The sequence below is a fragment of the Crocodylus siamensis genome, chromosome 3 (assembly GCF_052110815.1).
Source record: "Crocodylus siamensis isolate JL-2025a chromosome 3, ASM5211081v1, whole genome shotgun sequence".
Classification (NCBI taxonomy): domain Eukaryota; kingdom Metazoa; phylum Chordata; order Crocodylia; family Crocodylidae; genus Crocodylus; species Crocodylus siamensis.
The window spans coordinates 5495976-5507130 of record NC_143397.1 but is presented as its reverse complement, the minus strand read 5'-3'; the positions used below and the strand labels follow the sequence as shown (position 1 = coordinate 5507130).

The 11155-nt window shown below is 46.1% G+C and overlaps 1 protein-coding gene across 10 annotated transcripts in view; it reads left to right on the top strand.

Annotated features, from left to right (window-relative positions):
• The first annotated feature begins 424 nt into the window (after positions 1 to 424).
• CELF4 (CUGBP Elav-like family member 4) overlaps positions 425 to 11155 on the top strand; it is an 873367-nt gene continuing 862636 nt past the window's right edge. For all 10 annotated transcript variants that reach the window (XM_090037629.1, XM_090037624.1, XM_090037626.1 and 7 more), the window contains exon 1: positions 425 to 837. In XM_090037629.1, coding sequence (XP_089893755.1) covers positions 558 to 837 — 280 coding nt within the window. In that variant the 5' untranslated portion in view covers positions 425 to 557. The remainder of the gene's footprint in view (positions 838 to 11155) is intronic.

Sequence of the window (11155 nt, the reverse complement as noted above, 5' to 3'; positions counted from 1 at the left end):
GTGAGGCTTGCAAAGGAAAAGGGAGAGAGAGAGAGAGAAAAAAAAAAAATAATCATCATCATTGCTCCTAAAAAATGCAATCCTTCCCTTTGCTCACTTGGCACAATAGAAATTGACTGTCTCTCAAAGAGCCATGCGCTTAGTGCTATTTATAGCCAGGGGCTGTGTTGGAAGATACCATTAAGCCTCTCCCAGGCAGGCAGACAGGGGGGTGGTTGGCTGGGAGGAGGGGGCTGAGGCTGAGCCGAGGCAAAAGCAATGCCCCCAGCCCCCACCCTCCCTTCCCCATGCACGCACATCCACACACGCGCGCACACACACATCACACACACCCCCCACCCCCTAGTCTGGCTGGGAATTTGAACCGATCCAGCCTGTTTAAACGGAAAGGACACAGATCCTCAATGTAAAAAAAAAAAGCAGATCAGACCCAGAGAGAGAGAGAGAGAGAGCGAGAGAGAGAGAGGGAGGAGTGTGTGTGTGCGCGTGTGTGTGAAAGAGGGAGCGAGGGAGAGAGAGAAAAGAAGAGGGGGGAAAAAGGAAAGAAGATTTTCTCTATGTATATAAAGATGGCCACGTTAGCAAACGGACAACCAGACAATACCAGCCTGAGTAGCAATCACAGCAACCCCAGTACCAACGGGCATATGAACGGATTAAACCATAGTCCCGGAAACCCATCCACCATCCCCATGAAGGACCACGATGCCATTAAGCTCTTTATTGGGCAGATCCCCCGCAACCTGGACGAGAAAGACCTCAAACCTCTCTTCGAGGAGTTCGGGAAGATCTATGAACTGACGGTGCTGAAGGACAGGTTCACTGGGATGCACAAAGGTGGGCTAGCCTCCAACTTTTCCGGGCCGGATCGGGAGAGGAAGGGGACTTCTCTTTTTTTCTCTCTCTCTTTTTTTTTCTTCTTTTTAATTATTATTATTTCTGCCGAGGGACTTCTGTTTGTTTCCTGCAGAGGTGGGGATGGGGGGGAGACAGGGGCTGCCCCCAGCCTGCTGGAGGGGTGCCCTGGGAGGAGGATGCGGCCGCCGGGGTCCGCGCGGCCGTGGGGAGCTGTCCACGGAGCGCGGGTGCTGAAACCACTCCCGGGCTTTCTGCTCTCCCTTCCCAGGCTGCACGCTCCCACCCCCTGCCCCAACTATTGTTTCCGAGACACCGGTGGGTTTTTTTTTTTTTTCTCCCCAGTCCCCCTTCCAGCTGATGCTGGTGATTCAAGCCTGGGAAGAAAAAAAAATAAAAATAATATTAAAAAAAAAAAAATAATGCGGGGCTGTGCTGGAGGGGGAATGGCTATGGGGGGTAAATGCATCCAGGGGGTGGTTGGTGGTGTTTTCCTCCTCCGGGCATGCAGAGCTTCCGATACTACTTTAGCCTGCCTGGTCCATTGGGCTGGAGGAAAGCAGGAACTTTTGGGTCTTTTTTTGTTTTGTTTTGAGCATGATTATTTCCAGCTCTCCCTCCGTGTGTAGCCACCCCGCGAGGATGCCAGCTGTAGGGAGCGGATGTGGAGTTGAGAGGCATAGGATGCAAAGCGTTGAGTGCGGGGTGGGGTGGGGGGAGGCAGAGGAGGCGGGGGGGGGGATCATGCTTGCAAGTCGATGGATCGCCACGCAGGGAAGTAGCACTCAAGTGAGGAAGTTGGAGGTGATGGCCACGGCAGAGCCGCTCGCAGCCCAAGCCAGGCACTTTGCTAACTCTCCGGACACAGCTGTGTAGCGAGGGCATTGCCATGCCCTTTCCAAGAGGGCCGCTCCTGGCATCCCAGCCGCGGCGGCTGGGCGGGCAGCATCGCCTCGGCGGCCAGGGCGAGGGAAACTTCTCTCGACTACCCCGACGGCTTCAAATAGCAGCCCCAAGTCAGGCTCCTCGGACCGAGAGCAGCAGTGGCTTCACGTCTTTGCAGGTCGCCTGGCGAGCTGTAAATCTGAAAGTTAATGGCATGGTCAGAAGTCAAGCCCCTGCACACCCACACCCCCCCCCCAAAAGGGGACAAACCAGGATGGCTCCAACGACACATACCCCAAATCGGGGACACTAGGGATGAGTGAGAAGTTCCGGGCGACATCCCCCCCTCGCCAGCCCCCCACCTCCTCCTCCCAGGCCGGGGATGGGTGTCACCCACCAGCACCTTTCTCCCCCTTTAGCTTCCTAGAAAGCCCCACGAAGGGGGGTGTGTGATGTTCAACCCTTGCAGAAACCCTCGAAGCAAATTACGCCCAAGGAAGGTGACAACCCCGGAGGCTTTGCCTAAGAGCCGGGGCGTAGCTGCAATGGGCAGGGCGGGGAGGTGTGAACGACTGGAGGTTTTTCTTGAAATAATTAGTCGGAATCGTAATAAACTTTGCCAAACAGAGTCACCTGAATGCCAGGCAGAGAGGAGGCGACGGTCGGAGCTGGGAGCCAGGCAGAGACTTCTCTCCTCTTAGTCCCGTAATTATTCTAGCCTCGGGCAAACTTTAATTTCTATGTGTTTTGTGGAGGTTTCCTTTTCTTCTCCATTCACGCCGCCGTTTTGGGGAGTGTGGCTGTGGAAAAGGAGCGCGTGGATGTGTGTGTCTGTGTTCACAGGCGCACACACTCCGAGGGGGAGAAGAGAGGGAGACCTCATTTATCTTGCAGAAATATGTTTAGCAAATACCCCTGCAAATTAGCAAAGCCACTCCACTCCCCTCCCTCCCCGAGCTGCCACCCCAGCAGAGGCAGGTGGTGGTGAGGGGGGGGAATCTGCCCAGCCCATCACCCCAGTTTGTCTAGAAAGCGGATTCATTTGGGGCGTGCTACAACTTCGGGACTTGGGAAGAGGGGGAGAAAAGGATGGTGCCGATGGATGCTCTGATGGAGCGAAGCTAGGGCTGGAGTGGGGCTTGCAAAGATATGCCAGCGCTGGAGAGATCCGTTTTATTTAGCCCTTCCAAGAAGAGTTGGATGCGGCTGATTTATTAGCTAATCCTGATAAAAATGTGCCTCTGGATAGCTGGGGGGGGGAACTTTCTTCCCACCAGTGATTAATTACTATTAAGTCAAAAACCAGGGCTTTGAAGGATAGGGGCCGTGTTTGACTTCTGGTGATCTCTCTCTCTCTGTAATTTCCCCTACCCCTCTTTTCTTTTCTTTTTAGATGTTCTTTTCTCAATCCGCCGGGCACAAAAATATATTTCTTCCCATCACTTTTCCCCCCACTTCTTGTTTGGATTTGTGGAGGCAGAGTACAGGTCTCAGGTGTGGGGGGTGCTCCCCCCTACCCATGCTTTCCAAGCCGGTGGTTAAGTGTTGATCTCTTAGCTGGTTTCATTTTCAGACCTAGGGAAACCTTGGGGGTGTAGCTAGGTGGGTGGCTGTGGGACTGTGGTTGATTCCCCTTGTGTTGTATACAGTCGGCATCCTACCGCAACAAGGAGTGAGCCCGGAGTGAGACAGTGCAGATCAGAGTTAGATCAGGTGTAAAGCCACTGCAAGGCATGGCTGGGATGAGTGTGTCTTGGGGAATAATATAAGAAGCCTATGAGAGGAGAAAGGGGGGCTTCTGCAAAACGGGGGGGGGGAGGGTTTGCAAATATAGGATCTGAAGGTCAAGTCTGCTGAAAGGATCCATCCAAAGGGGCCACAAACTCCCAGATTCTGCAACAGTGTCACAGCCCAGGATGCTTCAGGGACATGCATTGGTTAGGCAGGCACATGGGGAGGGGGCAAGGAGGGGTGTATTGGGAGCTGCCTGATCTCAGGGGGGAAAAGGGGCGGCAGTGCTCTGACCTCAGCTCTTCCATCCTTCCCATGGTCCCCAGCTGGGGCAGGAGCACATCCATCCTGAGGTGCTTTGTCTCATGGTGGGGAGAGCGTTGTGTGGCCGCTCTGCGGGCAGGGACCAAGCCCACCCACCCAGGCGCTGTCACACCGCTGGAGTTCACTAATCATACACGTACAATCCAGGCAGCCCTTCATTCACAACTTCCCCCTTGTCTAGCAGTGGTGGATGCTTAAAGGCTGAGTTACTGGGAGACATAAAGGTTAGTGCTCTCAGGACAGCCATATTATCATGCATTATCTTTGAAGTCATTTAAGGCCAATTTAAGTGGTATTTAGTATAATATTTATGAATTAATGCAATCTAAATATAAGGCTGTCCCAGTAGGATTGAGCAGCCTTTTCTACCCGTACATACTTGTTCCCAAGGCCCAGAATGTGTTTTAATTTGAAACATGCAGGTCCTCGTAATACTCTGTTTAGGAAGTCAGACCCGATCTGCGCATCCCACACACAATTCAGATTTAGGGAAATGCAGGCAGGTCAGTGTACTTCAAGAATGGAGTTGTATGCCATGGAAAGCAAGAGGCAGTAGGTTGTCTTGCAAGCTGCACTGTCCTTTCAAAGCTCCTCTGAATGATTGCAGTAATAAATAACAACTCCTAGAACAGCCCCATGGGAACCCCCTTGTTAGGGTGATGTCTCCAGATGAACTGCACCTCACTCAAGGAATCAGTAAATGAACCAGCAAGATGCAATACCAAAAACAAAACAAAACAAAAAAAAATCACTTTTTATAGCCCATGTTAGATATACTCTCTTCTCTCACTATGCCTAACTGTGAATTTCAGACACCTGGGATACAGGTTCACAAAGCTTCTATTCATTATGTTTTCTCCTCTTAAGATAGATAGATAGATAGATAGAAGAAAAAAAATCCTTGTTAATTCTCAGCATGACAGCTCTTTTAGGCTATCTGAGAAATTCAAAGGTGTAATGACAATGGCTGTTAAATTATCATGCACTGCAGTTAGATACAAATTTATGTGTATATATACCAAATATGAAATATGTGAGAGTGTGTGTGTGGCTAAATATACACATACATACCCATACATATATAAAGGCTTTGGGAGATGACAATTTAGTTGAGAAGGGCCCCAAGTAAATACAGGTGCTGAATAAACTCCTCCGTAATTGAAACATAAGGTTTGCTTGTCTGAAAGCAACGCACATAGTATTTAGTGCGGTAGTAAACCAGACAAGTTTTAGGGAGGGGAATACAGAAATAAAGTGGAATGAAACAGAGGGAGCTTTACGCCTGGTGTCTGAAAGAACAATCCCTTAAAACAACCAAAATGCAATCAGATAGCTTGATGTAAGAAAGAGAAACGTAAAACCCAAGAGCCAGTGATCTGTACATTTACACCCACCATATATGCATACACTTCTCTAGGTATATTTGATATATTAAACAAATAGCCCAGATTGCTTTGTAAATGAAGTGCTAGATTTTATCTCCTTTTTTGATGGTCTGGACATGGATTCTGGTTTCTAATAGCTACTGCACCTCGTCCTGATGCCGTTGTTATGGTTGTATCAGCATTTCCCATTCAAACTCCAGTTTGCAGAGTTCTCTTGGTAAAAAAAGTTTGATACTTAGCTACAGCTCTTACCCTTATTTCAAATTAAAATGAATGAAGACCCTTATTAGGATTGCAAAGTGAAAGAATGGCATAGAGAAAGAAGACAATAGAAGTTTGCGGTGCTTTTTTTTTTTTTTTTTTTTTTAATTCCAGCTCTTCCATCTTTAAGTTTGTATTTCACAGATATGGATCAATTGAAATTCTCCATGCCTTTCAGCATATAATATTCCTTTGTATATCTAGGTATTGTATGATAGGAACAAGGGGGGGTTGTGGGATTTTTTTCCCCTAAGAACTGACTTTGTATTTTTTTTAAGTGAAGCCGATAGAGCAACATATATGTCCACGGTAGAAGAGAAACTGCAAAGTAAGGAGAGAATACAAGCCCACAAACACCCGAAAGATAGCAACGGAAAAGGAGGAATATTCTGAGTGGTCATTGAGGGAAGAGCTGGGAATGACTTATCCCATGGCTGGAAAAAAAAGTGCTAGAAACATTGTCACACTGGATAACAGCCATGGCCCATTGAATCCAGTTCCCTGGCTCTGGCAGGAGCCAGTTCCAGATACTACAAAAGAAGATGCAAGGAACATTTTTAGCAGATGTTTCTAACTGGATATGAAAAAAGTCCAGCAGGCAGTGGAATAGTGTTTGGAGGGACTGTGTCGGAGAATCACAGCGAGTAAGCCTGCAAGATTTGGCTTGCATCTAATAGAAATTTGGTTGCAATCCACCGAGAGGAGTTCAGGAACTTCTGTGCTTATTATAGAGGAGCTGGGGGGGAAGGGGGTGTGAAGGGGCTGGACAGTTGAGGAAGGTCTCTTTTGGCTTTCAGAGCTAGGAATACACAGCAACATTTCTCAGCAAGATGCCAGAGGGTTGGGGTTTTTTTTAGTTTTTTTTAATCATGTGTTCCCTGTGTGTATGCATTGACCCAGCAGGCCACAACTACTCAAAAGGAGTGCTCCGGCCTCTTGTGCCAATGAAGTGTGAACTGAGGAGGGTTTATGCAATGGGCAGCAATGTCTCCAAAGGAGAAACGACTGGAAGAGATGATCCAGTGTATTGCATCAGTTACCTGCCAGTACCAGAAAGCCTTCTCTAGGTGTCAGGCAATTCACAGAGCAGCAGGCCACAAAGTCCACCCCCTTAATAATCTCCTGGCCATGCCCTGCAGCGTGTTGTCCCTTGGAATGATTGTACCAGGCAGGTGAAGTTTAAGGTAGGGTCAGTTAAACCTAGTCTTTAGTGAATGGGGTAGAGGGCTGGTAATCCCAACATGCTCCTATGTAAAAGACCGAATGTCCTCTGTCTGTTTTCCATCCAATAGTCAGTGGGGCTTCGGCCCTCTGATTCAGCAGTGTCCAGATCAGGCTGCATGCTTGGAAGCTAACTAGCCCAGTGGCTCTGCTTTAAGGCAGGGCTGGGCAAAATGCAGCCCTCCTATCCGGCCCGCGGGGCCCCTAAAAAATGTAGAAAATTAATATTTATCTGCCCCGGCTGCCTGTAATGCAGCCCTTGATGGCTTGCCAGAACTCAGTAAGTGGCCCCTCTGCCCAAAATTATTGTCCATCCCTGCTCTAAGGTGTAGGTTCCCCACTGGTAAGCCATTGGAGTGTGGATTAACCTGACAAACCACAGCCCGTCCGTCTCTCCCAGCATTTCCCACACACTTTCAGGCCTGGGAACTTGTCTCTTCTAGTGATAAAGGTATGAAACAGAGGAATGGGTAGTGAAACTGCTCTTGTGTGAGGCCCCTTTCTGTATTTCCTTACTCATTGAAGTCTTCCAGAGATGACAGAGATCATAGCACAGGGCAAAGCCTGATGACATTGCCAGGGGAATGGGGAGAAAAGTCCCGGCAAGTGGAAGTTCTGTCCTTGCTCCCCCGGCGGAGCCAGGCTCTGCACCCCAGGGACCTCTGTCCTCCCAGCTCCTCCAGCCATGGGAGGATTGTGATCTCAGGCATTGCTAAATGATGTCCTGCCCCTCTGTAGGAAAGCACTGCCTGCAAGCTAAAGCCAGGGTATCTCCATGGCCTGTGCATTTCCTTGCTTTTGTCACTTTGAGCCGCAGCTGGAGTGCACATGCAGGTGACTGCAGCTTTTAATGTGCATTCATTATAAACAACTGACATCTCTAAGGAAGAGAAGGCTTATTATGGTAGTTCCTTAAAATAAAGATGGATGAGGACTTTAAGCCTCTCAAATAAAGTGCCGGACCATACGTGGTGGTTAAAAATACATCATAAACAGCTATCTAGTCCATGTAAATGAATGGAAGGACATATAAATATAGACACCATGTTAAATTTGTCAAGCAGAAGCAGCCAAAAATAATGATCAAGACAAGAAAGGCGGGGGCGGGGGGGATTGATAATGAACTGGACTCCAACAAGACTTTAATTGACAGTGACTTCTGTGAACCAGCTTTGGACAGTGTGTATAAACTGACCACAAGGTAACTTTATTGCAATGCACTCTTCCTTTAATTAATTGTCACCTTTGTTAAGACTGGCTACAGATCAAAGGTTTAAAGATACTTAGCAGGTTCTTAGTAACAAACCCTTCAGATGCATTAGAAATAACAGACAGCTCAGCCAATGAGGCATGCAGATTTCGATCTACCTCGCCCTTATCTGTTTATTTCTCCCTCCTTTGTTGAACATGGGCAATCATTGCTTAACATTAACTGTTTCATAGGAAGGGTTAGCTGTTGAGGCTGACACCTCCCCAAAAGTTGGGCTGTAAAAATGCGGCGGAGCATTTTGCCATCAGGACCTTGCAGACAGCAGAGAGCAAGTTGCCTTAGAGACAGAAGGACAGACAGAAAATTTGCCTCTTGCTTTTACTACAAACTCTCCCCCTCCAAGCCCCTGGTTTTTAACTCTATGATTTTGCTATTTTAATCTTGAAAATATTCTGCATGAAAAGTGCAATAGAGAATAAAGCTGAGGAGATACACAAATACATGTATACGTGTATTTGCATATATAATTAGATATGTATATGTACGCATGCATTGGACATACGTATCCATAAACACATTCGGTGTACATATAGACATATATATCTGGATGTGCATGTACGTGCAATACCTACACACTCAGTTGTATCTCTAAAAAATCCCTTTTTAAATGTACTACTACAGAAATCTTCTTAGGTGAAAGAGGCAGGTGACTTGAAGGCTATTCTTGGAATCATTATATCAGGGTTTACTGCGATACGTAGCTGTTTGTTCATTATACTAATTTAATGATACAGTCACACCTAATTAATCCATGTCTGGTTTATTTGTACATTGTATGTGGGTCTCAAAAATATTTTAAAGGTAACCAGGCTGACTTCACAGTGTACTGGGCATGTAGCTCTTGACATGACGCTTTTTCAAACAAAATGAAAATGGAGCTTTGCAGAGAGAGTTGGATTGGTGAGATGTGACTGCATACCTGGGCTGTTTCGAATTTGAATGTCAGTGTATATAGTGCACACACACACACAGGCCATGTATTCACGCCTGTATATAAAGGGCAGGCTCACGTTTGCACATTGCTTTTCTCCCTTTCAGTCTCTAAGGGTAGATTCACATCACATAATAGGCATCACTCACTGCAAAACGCACACAAATATCCTTGTTGGATTCGGTAGTTCTTCCAGGTAGATGTATAAAGCAGCATCAACCTAATAATATCCCTATAAAACAGTGCTTCCTTACTGGGATCTAGAGGGATGAAGGCTGTCAGAAGATCAAAAGATATATCACAGTGTGCTTGTAGAAATCCCCTGATTATGTTTCCTCTATATAATGCTCTAATTCACTATTTGATCAATTCTAAAGGGCCAGAGCTTTAGGAAAAGGCAGGGGGGGGGAGTACTAGGTTAGTAGAAGCTTGAGGGTGAGTGAAAATCACACCTAAAATTGTATGCAGCAATACAGTAATGAGCTTATCAATACTTCTTTAAGGAACCTGACAGTCCTATAGGAGAGATTCAGTTCTGTGAGCAAAGGTCACGATATAGATATTCATTATTAATATTATCGATAGCTTGGTTGACCAGTCTAACCAGAGTCTGTATAATGTAACTGCTGTTAACAGTCAGGGAGGAAGACTAAGCAGAATTTACAAAATTGCCCCCATGTAATATTAATCATATTGATTGATTCTAATAATATAATAAGGTAAAGATGTTTAGAAGCGCTTCTTCAAAATGTTGCTTGGGAAACAGGATCCCTTTCGTGAGAAGCAGCGTGAAGTGGCTTGCCACTCTTTGAAAGCGAACCCAGTGAAAACTGAAGGTAGTGTTCATCCCTTGCCTGTTAATCCACAATGGGAATTTTCCCCCTGTCCAAACAGAGCTGGTATCCTTGCCCTGCTAGCAGACATCGGTGTCTATCTTCCTTTCAAACCAGAGCTTTGCATGGCTGTATCACAGCACATAAGGCACTGGAGAAATCAGAGACGGCAAAGGACCTTTAGGCCATCTACTCCATCCCTAGCCGTGCAGGATTGTTCCCTAAAAGCATATTTCTAAGTGCTTTGTTAGCCTCTATAATGATGCAAGAATCATGTTGGCTTGTTGTATTTCCTCTCTGCTAAACATTATTTGAATGAATATGAAAAGAACCAAGGGAAGAGCACAGTTTAAATATAGCTGACATATATAAAAGGCTTTCCAAATCAGCCAAGGGCCTGATCCAAAGACCTCATTAAGTCAACAGAAAGATTCCCCTTGATTTCAAAGGGCTTTGGAGTAGGCTCTGAAGATAGGCACAATTTTGCAGGATACCGCCCGTGAGAGAAGAACTATGGATAACATGCAATGTGACTGCCTTCAAATTGTTACTCGTATAAATCTAGACACGCAGACCTGCTTGCTTCACAATCTCCTAACTACTCCCTCTTCAGCAATATGCTGCCTTATCTAGGTTTGCAAGTTGACTCTTTCGGTTATACCATTCAGCTTGAAGTGTCTTGTTCTAGTTACTGCATGGTAGTTTCAGGCTGGTTTGCATTTCATTATCCCTTGCTTCAGCTTAGAGGGCAAATGTTTCCCTTTCGTGTGGGTTTAATTGCTTTTAAAAGCTATTTATTTGATCAGATCCCATCTTCAATAATACATGGAACAGGGATGTGATTTTTCACCTTCTTCACTAACATATGCTGTTACTCATTCATGCAAACCCTCTCCCTCCATCAGAAGAGAGGTTTTTTTTGGATTTGTTCTTCTTCTCTTTTTCTCTAAAGGAAGACAAAGGAATGTAGAGCTCATTCAAGATCTTGGCAATAAAAAAGGAGGAGGAAAGAGAAAGATAAAAGAAACATTTACCTTGATGCGAAAATGGGGTAAAAAAAAAGCCCTTTGAAAAAGTCCTCCAAGTGCATTATTGTTCCATTTTTATTTGCCAGCGCCTGGATGTAACTGATTTAGATGTCAAACAAATAAGTACCTTACAAATGATTTCACTCTAAGTTCGGTCATTAACGGAAGGAGGAAAATCAAACCGACCCGTAGATGTGTTGGAGGGGAAGCTGCACATAAAGATACCGCCGGAGATAATGGTGATACAGTGGTGACAGTTTTTACATTCTACTAGTGAGGATACTAAAAGTTAACACCAAATTAAATGAAACAAAAGAGAGCATTGTCGTTCGGTCGGTACCATTCACTAATGGCTAATGCATCGGAGAGCTGCGCTCCTTAAATTGCTGTCACGCTTGCTATTCCACGGAGCGCAGGGACGGCGTGGTTCA